The 18,962-nt window shown below is 36.9% G+C and overlaps 1 protein-coding gene across 5 annotated transcripts in view; it reads left to right on the top strand.

The window, feature by feature from the left end:
* LOC150083375 (anoctamin-8-like) overlaps positions 1 to 18,962 on the top strand; it is a 423,636-nt gene that overhangs the window by 396,934 nt on the left and 7,740 nt on the right. For all 5 annotated transcript variants that reach the window (XM_090377999.1, XM_090377998.1, XM_090378001.1 and 2 more), the window contains one exon: positions 5,808 to 5,918. In XM_090377999.1, coding sequence (XP_090234125.1) covers positions 5,808 to 5,918 — 111 coding nt within the window. The remainder of the gene's footprint in view (positions 1 to 5,807; positions 5,919 to 18,962) is intronic.

The raw sequence follows: 18,962 nt of genomic DNA, 5'->3' as shown, positions 1-18,962 counted from the left end.
GAAGACAGAGTGGGCACACACAACGACCAGATACTTGTTGGATATCAAAATGTATAACCTCAAAAAGGCAAACTGCTAGATTTTTGCAGAACATACAGCAGCTCAGCTGCAAAAACAGGAAAATGAGTGGTCTAGGTCAAGCAACTGCAGCCTGGACAAGCAAGTACTGACGATGACAAACATTTTAACAAAAACAACAGACCTGTCTATCCCACGGAAAAAAACCGAGGAAGCAGGCAGTCCCCTGGTGGTGCCCTGAACTGACTGTACTTAGAAGAAGAGTGCACCAGGCGAGGATAAATTTTCAGAGCCAGAACATCTTGGCCACAAAATGAGGTGGGTGCACTGAGAGATTCTTATAGAACTTTCAGGAATCAGTATACAGCCCTCATAAGAGACAAGAAAAAGGAATGCTGGAGGCACTTGGTGGGAACTACTGGAAACAATAACCCTTGGGGAGTTGTCTACAGAATAGTGACCAACAAGCTGCCAAGAGGAGATGTCTTAGAAACTACTGTCAAACCAGATGGAACCCCGACCCTGTGTTGGGCGGACTCTAAATAACATCCTAGACAGTATTATTCAGACCGAAACTGGGGATCATTCCCCCACCTAGCTGGACATTATAAAAGAAAACACTGAATACGACAATGCCAATATTGAACCTCTGTTTACTATACAAGACTTAGAAATAGCACTATCTATAACCAAAAACAATAAATGCCCAGGTTTTTGACCTCTTAGAGGTTGAGATTATCAAAAAATTAGTGGAAATAGCACCAGACAAATTAATAGCACTATATAATAACTGTACGACAGAAGGTATATTCCCAAAAATATGGAAAAAAGCTGTATTAAAATTAATTCTAAAAAACCCTGAGAAACCCCCTACTGATCTCAAATCATATAGACCAATAGCTCTACTCCCTGTACTAGGGAAAATAAATGAAAGACTAATATATAGCAGATTAGCTCAGTACCACACAGAAGCAGGTTTACATTCCAACAATCAGTATGGTTTTAAGCAGGGTAACTCTACGGAGGATGCCATGCACCACCTACTGACAACAGTTAAAACCTCAGAGGATAAATATATGCTGGCAATCTCTATTGACTTTGCTGGGGCATTTGACTCACTCTGGTGGCCTAGTGTCCTTAGGAGACTCTGCCAGGCAAATGCCCCATAAAACTTATATAAGGTAATAAACAGCTACCTTACAGACAGAAGTGTCTCAGTGTGCACAAGGTTCCAGGAATTAACATGCCCTGTGAATAAAGGCTGCCTGCAGGGTTCAATCCTTGGCCCTTTCTTCTGGAACAATGTTCTGGACGAATTTCTGGCCTTGGATCTGGGCTCTGTGGAAAGCCTGGCCTTTGCAGATGGCTTCTGTGGCCATAATGCACCTCCCAAGGTTTTTTTGCAGTACTTTTATCCAAGCCCGAGGCGGGATTCGAACCCGCGACCTTTGGGTTGAAAATATTTGACATGTGCAGAACTATCCAAAGAATTCAGCCCCCCCAGAAATTAAATGCCTATTCTCACTTTACCCACCCGGCTAGCCCGGTTGGCATAGATGACATGATTTTCCTTGTAAAAGGTAACACGTGAGTGGTTGTAGAGCTAAGATCAAATGCCGCCATCTTTCAGCTGCAGGAGTGGGGAACAAAATGCACATGCTGAAAATATCGCCTGAAAAAACCAAACAAATACTTCTAAAAGGCAATTTGGACATAAGAAGATGTCCACAAATTAAAATTAACACAACTACTATAAAAATAGTTACAGAACTAAAATATCTTGGAGTGGTCTTTGATTCTAAATTAACTTTTTATCCCCATTTGACCTACTTGGCAAAGAAAGTGAGAAATTATGCAGGTATGATTGCCAGGATCAGTCAATCAGACTGGGGGCCCAAAAGAAAGAACCTGGCAGTCATATACCATGCAATGTTCCTACCTGTTATCACCTATGAAGCCAGTGTGTGGTTCACCCACTCGGCCATAGTAAGAAACAGGAATAAATTAGAATCGATACAAAGGAAAATACTTCTCACCATTACCAGAGCATATCGCACAGTGAGCACACCTGTGCTACAGTTGCTGGCTGGAGCTCTCCCACTTTACCTGGAATTAGCCAAAAGAGGCTTGTATTATAGACTTAAAAAGGGCATACCACAGAATTTCTGGGGATAGCCCTTGATACAGCCAGCACCTTCAATGCTGAAAGAAAAAGAATAGCCACAAAGCTCCATGAGCTATGGCAAACAAAATGAGAGCAGGAAACCAGAGGTCTAGTTATCAAAACGTTTCTGCCACAGGTGGCAATGGTCAGCCCAATACCACCTAAGTAGTATGCCCTTGGACTTTTTATAACATTCATATTGACAGGTCATGGCTCCCTAAAGGCAAAACTAACCTCCCTAGGGCTGACTGATGACCCCAATTGCACCTGTGGTGAGAGTGAAGACTGGGCACATATTCTATATGAATGTATAATTTATGATATCCCCAGAACACAGCTAATAGCACAGATTGGCCCCCTTCCAAGGGGAGAAGAACATCTATTCATTATAGAAGAGGAAAATTATAAAGCCTTTACAACCTTCACACAGAAATATTTGAAATGTGCAGAACTATCCCAAGAAAGGCAATTCAGCCCCAGGAAATTAAATGGTTATTCTCAGCTTTGTGTCATTTGGAATTACAAGGATGTGAAATGGGATGATCTGTGTGGTTGCATCACTGTTTTAACCCTTTTGATCCCAGTGTTTGCTTAGATCATGTCAATGAAATTATTCTTGTAGGGATGAAATCCTTTATACTGCATTTCACCCTGAAATCTCAACCTTTATCTAAACTTTGGTTTTCCAGAAATGTACTAATGCTGTTCAAGATTAGGAAGTATTATATCTCAAATGACTTATATCCAAATCTTGAGCTTTATTTTCCGCCTACATGAAGATTTTGACAGTTGTAAAACATTTAGTAGTCAGTCCAAACTTGATTTTGAAAAGGCCGAGTAGAAAACTTACTTGTTCAAATGGTAGTTGAGCATTCTTATCTCTTGCTACAGCTATTGGTCACAATTTCAGTCCATCTATACTTCCGCCTCTGGTACAACTTGATGGTTCTATCACATACTCAGTTAAAGATAACGCCAACTTACTAGCATCCTACTTTTCTTCAAACTCTAGTATTGATCTTGGTAAACTGCATCCTACCATTCCCAGTAAACTCCACCCAGTGCCTCCTGTGATCTTCTGATAGAAGGCTGTTAGAAGAATTCTGAACTTTCTTGATGCCAAGAAAGCTCCTGATGACATATCTCTGCTTGTTCTCAAAAGCTATGCTCCTGAACTTGCTCCTGTTCTGTGTCACTTTTTTACACTTTCTTATTCTACTGGTGCTTTTCCTTCTGCTTTGAAATTTGCTTCTATCCAAACAGTTCTTAAAAAGGATGAAAAATCCCTCCATTCCAGTTATTACCCCATTACACTTACCTCTACTCTTTCCAAATTAATGGAGAAATCCATCAACTACAAACTCTTACCTTATCTTGAAACCTTTCTGATTAATTCCAATATGGATTCTGCTAGTATTGAACCACTAGTGATATAGTGGTTTATGTTACTCATCTTTAGACAAATTCAATGGAAAAGTAGTGAATTTCAGTTGCTCTTGACATTTCTAAGGCATTTTATCATGTTTGGCACAAAGATCTCTTAAACAGCTCCCATCCTGTGAATTACCAAATATTTTTTGCAATTGTGTATCCTGTTTTTTCTGTCAGACAGCTCACTATGGATGATGGTAGATGGCTCTCCATCCTTTAATTTCTCCACTAATGCCAGTGTTTCCAAAGATTCAATTTTTTCTTTCACTTTTTTCCTTTTGTATTTTAATTACCTTCTTTCATGGATTGGAAATCCTATCCATAGTTTTGCTGATGATGGCACACTACATTTGTTATCCAGTTTGAGGAACCTTGCCATATACACAAACAACTTCAACTTCTCAAATATCCATGACCAGTTCATAAATGCTGATCTCCAGTGGGGCAAAGAAAACTTAACTTCAATCCATCTAAAACTCAGTCCTGTCTTAATTCTTGCTAAAAAATAGTTAACCGTTCCTACCCTCATCTTCCATGATATTCAGATTTCTAAACAAGGTTGCATATCTCTATTGGGGATTACCCTGACTTTTTTCTAATCTCTCTTGGTATAAGCACTATGCAAATATTGCTTCCTTTGCATTAAAAAAGAGAGAGGATTTCTCTTCACTCTTGGCATTGTATTTCTTCCAAGCAATTACCCACCCTGTTGAAATCTAAAATCTAACCATGGAATATTGTTTCCACATGTGGGGGATTGTGTCCCCAAACCTCTTTGTCTTCTAGATTCCGTTCAAAGGAGGGTAGTCAGGTTAATTAATGACTTTAGCATTAGCAAAGGCACATGATACAAGAAAGCAAGCTTATATAGCATCAGCCAAAAAAAAAAAAAATCTTCTCATTTCACCCATCCACTCGCTCCAGATGTTTGTCTAGTTCTGCCTTGAATCTGTTTAAGCTATCAACTTCTACAACGAAAGATGGAAGTTTTTTCCAGCAGTCAATCATCTGCTGGCTAAAGGGAAACTTCCCCACATCTATTCTACAACTGTCTTTTCTCAATTTGAATTTATGCCTTCTCAGGCGATTATTCTGAGCAAGAGGAAGAATCCAATTAGCATTGAGCATACTCAAACCATTCAAGGCTTTATACACCTCAATCATATCACTTCGTGACTTGTCTCTTACAAAGTCTCTCCACTCTGTCTCATTTCATGGGTATCATTCTTCTGAATACTGGCATCTGTAATTCTCCCACTCTTCTGAACAAGTGGTAACACATCTCAGCCAGTCAGCATCCATTCACCATTCAATCCCAAATTCACTGAAACAACTTTTCCTTTGTTCTTTTTTATTTTTCAAAAATTACAGCATATGGAAATTCAAGTTTAATATTAACAAGTATCTTCTATCTTGTCAGCTTTTAACTCATGCACAGTACTAAGTAATAGGTTCTAATAATTGACTAACCATTTTAGAAGTTTTTAATTTTTTGGAAAGTTAATTTAGACATTGTGTGTATTACTCTGTTGGCATTTAAACTACTAATTGAATTTTAATTTCATTAATATTGGCTGTTAACTTGATTATATCATTATTGTAAAATCAGTTCCGGATACTTTGAGATGTGTCTCGGCATGGATGTGGTTATTTTTTAAATTAATTTTAATTTATTAATTACATGGTGAGTAGTATTTATGTGCCAGTTTTTTAGTTTGCTCTTGATATGTCTTTTGAATTATATGTTTACTATCCCATTGTTTTTCTGTTAATAAGAAAAGGTATACCCTTAATTTCTCATATTACTTTAGGAATGCACAAATTTTTTTAATGTGAATTTGGTTTAGAACTTCTACTGTTCACTACTTTTGGCAGTGAACGGTATGAGTATATCAACTATACATGTTAACTTAGTTTTCAGGAAATATTTTTCAAAATTATGCCACTTTATTCCTGAGGCAGTCCTGTCTTTTTAGATATCCATTAAGCCATCACTACATCTTCCTATTTTTCTTTTCCAATACCTGTAGCAAATATTTATATTTTAAAAATTGTATTCTTTTTTTTGGCAGTCCCTCTGTTAGACTTGTACAGTGTAATATATAAGGCTGAATATTAGATATTACAGTTGTAATTATATTGATAGCAATATTTTCAAGTTACAAATTTCAGTGCATTTTTCCTCTCGCTTTAGCATATCATTCTGTCGTTAAAGTTTGGCATAGCATATGCAATTCCCGATGTTCCTCAGTGGGTTGCAACTGAAATGGCTAAGATTGAATTTCAGCGAAGAGAAGCAGCAAAGGTAGCACTTTATAGCTAATAAAAAATAAATCCTCAGAATTACTTTGATGATGTATTAATGTATAAAGATACTTGTATAGTTGATTTATGGCTCAAGCTTTTAATTTCAAGAAGATTCAAAGTACCTAAATACAGTACAAACTTGCTTGTTTTTAATGAAGCTTACCTTTAACTCATATAATCGAATTCATAAGTTAAATGAAGAAAGACATTTTAATAATATTCAAAATTAAATAGTACAGACCAAATTTTCAAGAAATTGTTGTTTTGGTAATAACTTAACATAAATAAAATAAAAGTTTAAGGAAAAGCATAAGGAATATATAATAGTTTTTAGTAATTACTATCATCAGCTGGTTGCATTATGAGGATTGTGTATTCAGTATTGTGTCCCCATAAAGATTTATAGGGAAAGCCACATTGTCTGAAATCTGAGGAATTTTTATGGGCTTTTTTCACAGTGTGGCCATTAGTTGGTTTCAGACAAGAGTTGCATGGTTTTTTTAGAAAGAAAATAATGTTTGCTACTTTTTTAATCAGTTTAATTTTCACATTCAACTCAGAAAACCAACTGAAAAATATATGCAATTACAGACATAATGGAATCAAAAATTGCAAGAAGAATAGGCATAATACTTGATGTAAAAGTAAAAAAAAAAGTAAAGTGCAGCCATTATCAACCCACTGCAGGATGGAAGCCTCCTCAACAATTCATGTTGAGGGAAATGGACCATAATCTGCCAAGCTGGTCCAGTGTGGGTTGGCAGATCGACCGTATTCAGCAGTCAGGGGCTTGAACCCTGGTCTACTCAAAGGGCGTGTGCTACTGCACTCCCGCTCCTGCCCACTCGGCCACGTAGCCGAGTGGGCAGGAGCGGGATGTGTCACAGCCCAAAGAACAAGCAGGTTTCAGAAGCTGCTTTAGTACAATGGATCACATCTAAACAGTGAAGCAAGTTATAGAGCAGCACAATGAATACAACCTTCCATTATGTATAGCCTTCATCGACTATGAAAAAGCATTTGACCCAGTCACAATAATCACACAGTGTAGACAAAGCTTACATCAATATTCTCCAGTCAATATATTAAAAGGCAACTGCATCAATACAGGTTAACAATGATAAAGTTGAGATCGACATAGAAAAAGGCATCCAACAAGAAGACACAGTCTCCTCCCCAAAACTATTTTTTACCTGTTTAGAAGAAATTTTTGCAAACTAAATTGGGATAATAAAGGTTAAATGGAGATTACCTGAATCACTTATGATTTGTAGATGATATCACTCTCTTTGCCAATGATCCAGAAGAATTGGGAACAAGATTAGCTCCTTGTGGGTGAAGTTTTTATGGCCCCAGCTAATAGAGAAGTTTTTCTTAAATTTTTACATTTTATTGACTTAACCAGCATATTAATTTATTTTCTAAAAGTAGCGTTATATTCCTAGTTGCAATACTTAGTTTATTTTGAACTTAGAGATTTTGTAGGTTATTACTTAGTATTGGTACAGTATTTGAACAGTACAAGTATTACTTAGTATTTGAAACGTACAAGTAAAACTTGTACTGTTCAAAACTTGCTACCTTGATAGCGTAAGGTATAACATAAAACTAGATAGCGTAATGCGTAGCACTGTGGTAGGATTCTGCAAGCTTAGTATAGCAGCGCCTCCGTTGACAGGTGGGAAGGAGCAGCAGTGCGTAGCACACGCTTCTTGATTAGACCGGGGTTCGAGCCCGTCACCACCAAAATACGGAGGATGCGGAAAGGTCAAGGGAATGACCACCGCATATTCCCGGAGCAATATGGCCTTAGTTGCTAATGCTCCTAAAAACCAAATAACAAACAACAAACAAACAGCTTACCATAGCATTGGCAGTTAATCAATTAAATTTATAAATCCTTTTAATTTTTATTGTTAATTAAATTTTATTTAAATGGAAATCATGCCCCAGACTAGAGGAGCAAAGCAATGGGTTGCAAAGTAGTGAAAGTGCTGTGGTTCGGGGGAGAAATTAAGGGAACGGTTCTCCAACGCATCACAGTCTAAAAAATTAGCAAAATAGAACATTTTTGCTGATCTCTCTCTCTCGAACAGGACATGATCTAGCCATGGAGAAAGTCTTTTTATATTTTTAGACTGTATTCAGAAAGTATTTAGACTGTACTAGATTCAGAAAATGCGAAGAAATTAGATGCAAACTCAGCGTTCTGATGGGCGACTATGAGAGCTTGAAGAGTTGGGTAGATGCCCTTGAAGGAATTAAAATGTGGGCCCATCAAGCTCTCAGCTTGATGGGCCCGCAAAAAAGTCATGAGTTGGGGTTAAATTTGAAAGAGTCTGTTCAGACATGATAGGAGTGAGTACATGATGAGAGCCTTGTCAATCAATTCGGCCCTGGAGGGAATATGCAAGGCTCAAGGGGTAGAATTTTTTTTCAGCGTGGTCTGTGTTGTTAACAGGAGAGACTGCTTCTACAGGGATGGGATAAACTTAAATAGAAAGGGTGCAAGAATATTTGCTGATGTTATGGAGGCAGTGTTAGGTGGGTTTGAAAACTGCTAACTTGGTGGGATTCACAGACTAAAAGGTTAAAAGTAGCCGCAGGCAGAGGTGAAGGTGATTCTTGCAAAACTTCTATCAGAATAAGTAGCGACCTGGAGCGAGGGGTGCTGGGGGTTTCAGGGACTTATGGCAGTCAGTCATCATGAAACAGGTGGGTAAATGGGATGTGTTAGGATAACTAATAATAAGAATAGGAACATGTATACTTGCATGTATACCAATGCTAGAAGTATAATAAATAAATTTGATGAATTTGAAGTGTTAGTCAAGACATCAAAGGCGGATATTGTTGGGATAGCAGAGAAGTGGTGTCACACAGATATAAGGAATGCAGAACTGGAATTTGGGGAGTACAATGTGTACAGAAAGGATAGACAGGATAGCAAGGGAGGAGGTATGCTGTTAATTAAGAAAAACATAAAATCAAAAGAAGTGCATCCAGTTGATAAAGATGAACAGTACACTGTTGAATCAGTTTGGTTGGAGTAGGAGTGTGTTGTAAGCCTAATGACTCGAACGGGTACAATGAACAATTGTACTGAGAAATAGAGTGGGCTAGGAAATCAGAAAGTCTTGTAATAGAAGATTTTAACTTCCCAGGTATTGACTGGAACTTGTGGGTTGGTCACTCACACACTAGTAAGACTTTTGTGGATTTATTGGATGATTGTTTTCTGCAGCAGCATGTTCGAGAGGCAACTAGAGAGGGTAATACTCTTGATCTGGTTATCAGCAGTGATCATTCATGTATTAAGAATTTACAGATAAGGGAACCACTAGGTGGCAGTGATCACAGTGTACTGATGTGGGATTTACTTAAAGATATAATTACCTTCAGGGGTAAAGAAAACGGTTTTTGCTTCCGTAAAGATGAGTACAGTGGTCTCAGACAGTTTTTAAATTCTGTACAGTGGAATCAACTGACGATGTTACCAACAGCAAATTCTAAATGGGAAGCATTCAAGGAATTAATCATGGATGCTACTAAAAGTTTCATACCTATTAAGAAATATTGTTCAAGGTTTAGACCTAAATGGTTATCAAACGAATTAATGACACTCGTGACAGAGAAGAAAAATGCATGGGATGCATATAAATTATCAAGCGACTCAGAAGCCTATGGCAGATATAAGCTAGTCTGTAATCAGGTCACAAAGGAGGTTAGGCAGGCGAAGGCAGATTACGAGAAATCTTTCGCAAAAGATGCTAAGAAAAACAGCACCGATTTCTTTACTTATATAAACTCTAAAAGGAAGGGGATTAATCAGAATGGTCCACTTGATATCGGTGGTTCAACTGTTGATGATCCTGCTCAAATAGCAAACAAACTGAATGAGTATTTTCATCTACATTCACACATGAGGAGTTATTAAAGTTTGAAAATGGCAGAAGGTTATCAAATTGTAGCAGGGTGCTTAATGATTTTGTAATAACTGAGAGCAAAGCGTAGGAGAAATTGTTGAAGTTAAACATAAGAAAGGCACTTGGGGTGGATGGGATATATCCAGTTATATTAAAGGAGGCGGCAAAGCAACTAACCAAACCCTTAGCCATAATTATGAGAGCATCCTTGGACTCAGTGGAGGTCCCCATGGACTGGAGATGTGCAAATGTATCTCCAATTCACAAAGGGGGAACGAAGGGTGACACGAGTAATTACAGACCAGTTAGTTAACCTTCTGTTCCGGGTAAAATAATGGAGTCACTGGTTAAAGATGCATTGCAGGATCATCTAGACAAGACTGCAGCAATAATTCAAACACAGCATGGGTTTGTTAAGGGAAAGTGTTGTCTGACAAATTTGATAGGATATTATGATGTGGTTACAAAGGAACTGGATGCAAAAAATAATTTTGATATCATATATTTGGATTTCAGGAAAGATTTTGACACTGTTGCGCATGGAAGACTATTGTACAAATTGGAGCAGAATGGTATTAAGGGTAAGTTGCTACAATGGATAACTGTGCAGTGAGATATGAAGTTTTCTGAGCAATGCAGACAGGCGGCCAGGGCAGGTCATGGGGTTTTGTCAATGATATATAGGAATTTTGCTAGCAGGGAAAAGAAGGTGATTGTCCCTCTGTATAAGACAATGGTCAGACCACGCCTTGAGTGCTGCGTACAGGTCTGGATGCCTCATTATAGGAAGGATGTAGATTTGCATGAGCGTGTACAGAGAAGGGCAACAAGATTGGTGAGGGAAATGAAGGGATCCTCTTACCAAGAGAGGCTTAAGTTCTGCATATTGCAGTGGCTGGAGACTACGCACCTGCGCGGTGATCTGATTGAGGTGTATAAGGTCTTGAATAGATTGACCTTGACTTGAAAATAAGTTTAACCTTGACAAATGCAAAGTACTGCATATGGGTAGAAGTAACTCCAGAGAAACGTACCAACTGTGTGGTACTACACTTAAGGTGGTAGAAAATGAAAAAGACCTGGGAGTAACTGTGCAGTCAGATATCAAGTTTTCTGAGCAATGCAGACAGGCTGCCAGGGCAGGTCATGGGGTTTTGTCAATGATATATAGGAATTTTGCTAGCAGGGAAAAGGAGGTGATTGTCCCTCTGTATAAGGCAATGGTCAGGCCACGCCTTGAGTACTGCATACAAGTCTGGGGGCCTCATTTTAGGAAGGATGTAGATTTGCTTGAGCGTGTACAGAGAAGGGCAACAAGATTGGTGAGGGAAATGAAGGGATCCTCTTACCAAGAGAAGCTTAAGTTCTTGCAAATTGCAGTGGCTGGAGACTAGGCACCTGCGCAGTGATCTGATTGAGGTGTATAAGGCCTTGAATGGATTGAGCACGCTGAATTCTGATGGGATCCTTCCACTTGTTCAGATTACGAACCTAAGGGGGCATAAATTCAAATTAAGAAAAGACAGATGTAGAATAGATGTGCGGGAAATTTGCTTTTAGCCAGCTGGTGGTTAATTGTTGGAACAAACTTCCATCTGTCGTTGTGGAAGTTGATAGGTTAAATAAATTTAAGGGGGAACTGGACAGGCATTTGGAGAGAATGGTGTTTTTTTTTTTTTTTTTTCTTTGGCTAATGCTGCATAAGCTCATACACGTGCTTTCTTGCATCACATGCCACTACTACTATTACTACTACTATAGTGATCATATTAGCAAATCAAAATTCAATTTTCAAACATGATCACTATAACTGGCACTTACTGTACTACAGTTAATGTAATTAAAAAAAAAAAGAAAAAAAGATCAGCCTTTCAAATTATTCCTGATAACTGATGTTCTACTGTACAGGCATACCTCGAATAACGAATAGGATGCGTTCCACGAAATTACTTCGTTAAGCGAAACTTCGTTTTCAGAGGTAAAAATACTATGGCCAGAATAGGGATACGTTCTTACGTAAAGAAAATGAAAAGCTTTTTTTTCGAACAAAGAAAAGTTTTATTAAATAAACAGTCAATTTACATACAAAGTGAAATCACATTTTAAAATATGAGTCTAAAGTTGATTGCTTATGCTTTTTTTCTCTTTCATTTAACAATTGCCTATACGGAGTTATTGCATTTAACACTGATCGCTTAACAATAAAACGTCTTCCTAAACCAGGATCATTTTCACTAAAAAAATTTAAAACGTTTTCAATGTCATTTAAGCACCTTTTTAAATCTTTGGTTGTTAACACTTTTTCGGCAGGAACTTCTTTAACTTTGTCTTCATTATCTTTTTCTTCGTTGCTAACAAGGTTTTCTAAATCTTCCACTGAAAAACCATCATCTTCTGCATTCAATAAATTTCTAACATCCTCTTCATCGAAATTTTCTAAACCTATTGATTGAGCCATCTGGATAACTTCATTTCTAATTTCTTGGATGTTATTTTCTTCTTCTAGTACAACTTCTGGCCATATTTTGCACCAAACTCCATTTAAGCATTTCTTAGTGACTTCTTTCCAAGAACTATCAATGTTTTCAATTGCGTTTTTAATGGTGTAGTTTTTCCAAAAAAGTTTTAACTGTCATTTCCTCTTTATCCTCTAGTTCAGTTAAATTGCTTAATGTTTGACGCAGATAATAAGCTTTAAATGATGCTATTACTCCCTGATCCAATGGTTGAATCAGGGAATTGTGTTTGCTGAAAGAAACACAACTTTGACAGGAATGCATGTGTCCAACGTGTTAAGATCAGTAGGATGTCTCGGAGCATTGTCCAACAACAAAAGAGCTTTTTCTTCAAAGTTGTTTTTTTGACAATACCGTTTTACTTCAGGACAAAAGTGGTTAACAAACCAATCAGTAAATAACTCCTTGGTAACCCACGCTTTTCTATTTGCTTTCCATATTACAGGTAAATTCATTTTTATGTTACCTTTTAACGCCCTCGGATTTTCTGAATGGTAAACTAATAACAATTTTAATTTATAATCGCCAGAGGCATTTGATCCAAAGAGTAACGTTAAACGGTCTTTGGCTGCTTTGAACCCAGCAGCTGATTTTCTTCAATAGAAATGAAGCTTTTTGTTGGTAGCCGTTTCCAGAACAAACCGCTTTCGTCAACACTGAACACCAAATTTCGTGGAAAATTTTCACGTTCAATTATTTCCTTTAGTTTTACTGGAAACTTATTTGCAGCTTCTCCTGTTAATTTTACACTATGAATCCTGGCCCGTTTTTTAAATTTCTCGAACCAACCACGAGAAGCCCCAAAGGTTTCCGTAATTTCTTCAGTTTGTTTAGATTTCAGGTGATTAAACTGGAATATTTTTTTTTTATGTTAAATGGGGCTTGAAATTGCGGATTTCATTATATCGAAGCTTCGTTAACCGAGGTATGCCTGTACTTGTATTTTAGGAAAGCTTTTGATACTGTTGCAAATGGAAGATTACTATACAAATTGGAGAAGTATGGCATTCAGGGCAAGTTGCTGCAACAGATAAAAGGATGGTTGAGTGGGAGAAGGCAGAGAGTGGTAATCAACAGATACTGCTCTATGTGGACTAATGTTATTAGTGATGCCCCTCAGGGTTTGGTGTTGGGCCCATTGTTGTTTTGTACATTTATTAATGATACTGATTAAGGTATATCAATCTTATTGTCAAAATTTGCAGATGATACAAAGATTGGCAGGGTTGTTAATAACAGTAATGACAGTATGCTGCTGCAACAGGTTCTGGAAAAGTTGGGCAGATGGGTTAAGAAGTGGCAACTGAAGTTTAACATTGACAAATGCAGAGTATTGCATATGGGTAGCAGTAACCCAAGAGAAATGTAACAACTGGGTGGTGTTACACCCAGAGTAGTGGAGAATGAAAGAGACCTGGGGGTAATTGTGCAGTCAGATATGAAATTTTCTGAGCAGTGCAGACAAGCTGCCAGAGTTGGTCATGTGGTCTTGTCAGTGATATATAGGAATTTTGCGAGCAGGGATAAGGGGGTGATTATCCCCTTGTATAAGGCAATGTTCAGGCCACACCTTGAGTACTGCATACAGGTCTGGAAGCCTCATTTTAGGAAGGATGTAGAGTTGCTAGAACGAGTACAGAGAAGGGTAACAAGACTGGTGAGGGGAGGAAAGGAGTGCTCTTATGAAGAATGGCTTGAGTTCTGTAAATTGCAGCTTCTGGATACTAGGCACCTGCGAGGCAATCTGATTGAGGTGTATAAGGTCTGGAATGGATTGAGCATGCTCAATGCTGATGGGTTTCTTCCTCTTGCTCAGATTACAAACCTGAGGGGGTATAGATTCAAACTGAGGAAAGACAGTTGTAGAATAGATGTGTGGAAATTTGCCTTTAGCCAGCGGGTAGTTGATTGCTGCAACCAACTTCCATCTGTTATTGTGGAAGTTTGATAGCTTAAAAAAATTCAAGGCAGAACTAGACAAACATTTGGAATGAATGGATCAGTGAAAATGGGAAGGGATTTTTTTTTTTTTTTTTGGCGGATGCTGTATAAGCTTTCTTTCTTGCATCACATGCCTCTAATAATGCTAATTGCAGAAAACATTGAAGAACTGCAGCATAAAAGCAAAAGTTCAGCTTGAAGATGAATATCAAGAAAGCACAGGTTGTATTCAAGAAATTTACCAGACCCCAGAAAATCATGGCTGATAGGATGTTTATCTTAAGAAATTTTAACAGATGGAAACATCATGATGGAAATTGAACAGTAGAATGTTTATCTTAAGAAATTTTAACAGATGGAAACATCATGATGGAAATTGAACAATAGAATGTTTATCTTAAGAAATTTCAACAGATGTAAACATGATGGAAATTGAACAGTGCATAAAATTGAGATGGCAAACATTTGGAAACGTAAAGTTTTTGATCAGTGTATCCTCCCTGTCCTAACATATGGTTGTGAAACATGGATGTTGAGTGCCAAAATATTTACAAATACTGAGGGTAACACAAAAAAAGTATGGACTTTCGAATTTTTAAAATAACCAAAAGAGACCAAAAAACGTGCATAAATTTGCCAATAAAACAAGGTCAAAAGTACTTAAAATGGAAATGCGCAGGTCACATATTAAGAAGAACTGACGATAGTAGACCCAACGAATTTTGAAATGGATTTTACTTGACTCTAAACACCCAAGAAAAAGACCAAAGATGAGGTGGATCAATAAAATTGTGAAATTTGCTGGAATACACTGGCAACACAAAAGCACAAGACCACAGTTGCTGGAAGTGTGTTGAGGAGGCCTTCATCCTGCAGTGGATCAATAATGGCTGAAGTAGAAGATGATTATGACAGACAATACAGATTCCCTTAGCCTTAGTTGCTTTGGCTTAAAACACACAACTAAGTTTAGTGTCCCATAACTAGAAATTTCTCTTTCCTTTTGTATGTCATGTTTAGGTACAAGAAACGTGATATCATATAATTTTTATGCCTTCAACTAGACCATGCATATTACATATGTCTCAAGATTTAAGTTTAAAAGTTTTTTGCTAAAATCTCACGTGGTTTGTATTTGTAAGTGAACATTAATTTCATGATAGTATGCAATTTATCTGAATTAGATGCATACTCATGTGTAATTTGGCTGTTCTGCCCAAATTTCTGAATATTTTATTTGTTATTAAAAATATATGTATACAATCTAAATAACTTTGATTTAACATACAATAAAATATTACTGTAAAAATTTAGAATATACTGAATTAAAAGCATTAAAATATAATGAAATAAAATATAAAAATACAGGGCCTATCATCATCTGTATGTTGCCTTTATCAACTTTATGTAAGGAAGCAATGAGTATAAATACATAAAAAAAAAAAAAAAATGTAGATGTGTCACATAAAATAAGTGAAGAAGAATGGAAGGGAAAGAAAAGGAAAAAGTAATTCCCAACTGTCCTGAGATTAGCGTAACCTTGTTACTCACAAATTACTGGAAAGAAGGGGAGGAAGGTGGCAGGAAACAATGGGGACGAGAAGACTGGGGCAACATCCTTGCAACTTTGCAGTTACAGATTCAAAGATAGTATGTATTCACATACAGTAAACCATTGATTTAATGGACCCCGATACAACGGATTTCGGATTTAATGGACCAGACAAATAATAATACAGTAATGTACATATTAATCTCGATCATATTATTTTTTTTAGGTTATACAACAGTGTTATTCATTAAAAATTAATAATGATTACCTATTTCCATTATTGTTTTGATAATTACCTACTTTTATTTTTATAATCAAATTCAGGAAATTGTAGTCAGGAACTTTTTATTCTTTCTGAAAACGTGTTCAAATAGCTTTTTTCCAGATTACATAAAACAGATAAGAGCAGGCAGTAACTTGCAAGCTGAACATGGCTCAGGACACTAAACTGCAGGTCTACCAACTTGCTTTGTTTCAGTCTCAGTCTGCCTCAAGCTATTGTGCGGTCAGGTTGTGTACAGAGTGTTTCTGTGATTTCTGAATTGTGACTTTATTTATTAAATAATTTTGCAATTCTTATAATTTAAAATGGCATCAAGTGATAGAGGAGTTAAAAGAAAGCGTGTGAACTTAAATGTGACACATCAATTAGATCTAATTGAGAAATTAGAACAAGGCGTCTCAGTAGCACGTGTTTGTGAAATTTACGGTGTAAAAAAAACAAACTGTTTCTGATATCCGTAAATCAAAGGCCAAATTACAACATAATTTTATATTGTGCAGTACTGTATATTGTATTACAACTTGACCCCCTCCCCCAGGTTACATTCGATTTAACAGACTTTCAGCATTAACGGACACCCTTCTCCCCTATTAGTCTGTTAAATCGAGTGTTTACTGTATCATTGTTTTTGTTCAGAGTTTGTCTAGCACTGTGTATGTTGTCTAGCACTATGTATGTAGGTGGATTCCAACCTGTGACAGATTGTGAAATCTTATGCACTATCAATAATTTGAATATTATCTGACCAAAGTCATGTCCCTCCTACCAATAGTTCATGGCTGTCACTGATTGATTAAAATCGGTATCCTCAATGGATGCAATGTGGCCTTTCAAGTGATCTTCCAGATGATATAGTTTATATTACAGTCTGTGTTATACTAGAAGTTACCCCAATTTTTGCTAGAATCCTATTTTATTGCTAGGGTTTTGCACATTTACAATATGAACACTGTGCAGCAGGTTTCTGCTAAGAAACTACAAACTGTGTATGCAGTTTTAATGCTTTTAATTCAGTATATTCTAAAAACTTTAAAAACTCCTCTACCAGTTATGCAAAGAAGTGTTGGTAGTTTAAAATACTCTTATGTAGAGACTGTAATGCGAATTGTATCAGTGATGTCATTTGGAGTGAAGATGTATGAAGGAGTTTCATACTTTGTGTCTTTGACAATGTCAATCTGTGATGGTGTGGACAATATATATTTTGTTAGATTTTCAGTAGCTATTTGGTGGAAAAATAAAGGCTGGATAACATCATTTTTGAAAAATGAATATGCCACATATTTCGGAATTAAATTAGATGATCAAGATTAAAGTTGAGCCCCCCCCCATAAAAAAGTGTGCTGCACATGTATGGAGGTCTTGCAATTATGGAAATATAATAAAAAGAAGGCCATGGCACCTACCATTCCTCTGGTGTGGAGGAAACCTCGGGCTCATAATAGCCACCACTTTTTATTCAATAAATATAGAAAGTTATAATATGAAGAGCATTGCATATCCCAACATCATTACCTCAGCTGTAAGGCCAATGGCAACACCTCCACCAGTTGTTCTGGAACATATATCATCTGATCCTGAATCTGACATTTGTGATCTGATATAAACTATTTGATGAAGAAATTCACAACTCTAAACCACAACTGTTTACACAAAGTGATTTTGTGAGAGATTTAAATCTACACAAACAGTTGTGGAGCTTTTGTGGTCAGACTAAAATCCCTGAATCTGCTGGCCCCAGGAATGGTCTTTCCAGGATATAGATGTCATAAAAAAAAAATTGGTTCCCCATTATTCCATAGAAAGTTCAATGATATATTGTGATGACATTTTTATAGTTAAGAACATTTTTAGAATTTTTTATCAGTGAATAGAGTAGGTGTAATTTATTGATTCATTGAAGCAAAGCCTCAAGGAGTTCTTCATAATGGAAACAAGAATGCATCCATTCCTGTAGCCCATTTAGCAACACTTAATAGAAAAATACAAAAATGTTAAGCTTCTTTTGGAAAAATTCGTTACAAGGATAGTGTATAAAGATTTTAAAGTTATCGGTCTGCTACTTGGCCAATGACTTGGTTACACAAAAATGCTTTGTTTTCTGTGCAAGTGGTGTAGTCAAGCAGGAAGTGAATATTAGGAAAAGAAATTGTGGCCACTGAGACAGCAGGTTCAAAGAATATTAAAGACGAGACTCTGATAGATCAAAACAAAGTAGTTACTGTCCCTGCACATGAAACAGTTCATCCAAACCCTGACTAAAAGATGGAAAAAATTGTTTCAAGTATGTTTTCCCTAAATTCCATTGCTTGCCTGTGAAAAAATCAAAGCAAGAATTTTTGTTGGACCTCAATCTGAAAGCTGCTGTTAGACTATTTCAAGAATCCATAAACCAAACTGTGAAAGAGAAATGCTTCAACTCTTTAAAAATATAGTATGCAATTTTTGGAAAAATATAAATGCCAAATTATGAGATGATTGCAAGTGATGCACATTGGAGAAGTTCAGAAAACTAGGGTTAAGATACTTCTTGCATTCTCACCTCAACTATCTTCCAGAAAATTTAGATAGTTTAAGTGAAGAACAGGGAAAAGGATTCTACCAGGATATAAAATAAATGGAGAAAAGCTACCAAGGGGGATAGAATGTCAATATGGTGGTGGTGGTAGTAGTAATAGAAATAGAGGCATGTGATGCAAGAAAACAAGCATATGAGCTTATGAGCATCAGCCAAAAAAAAAAAAAAACAATTTCACACAACCACTCCCTCTAAAAGTTTGTCCAGTTCCTCCTTGAATTTATATAAGCTATCAACTTCCACAAC

Source organism: Mastigoproctus giganteus, chromosome 7 (genome assembly GCF_048544385.1).
Source record: "Mastigoproctus giganteus isolate SK-2022 chromosome 7, ASM4854438v1, whole genome shotgun sequence".
In the NCBI taxonomy this organism is placed as follows: Eukaryota; Metazoa; Arthropoda; class Arachnida; order Uropygi; family Thelyphonidae; genus Mastigoproctus; species Mastigoproctus giganteus.
The sequence above is the reverse complement of the archived record's forward strand: the minus strand, read 5'-3'. Positions and strand labels throughout refer to the sequence as shown.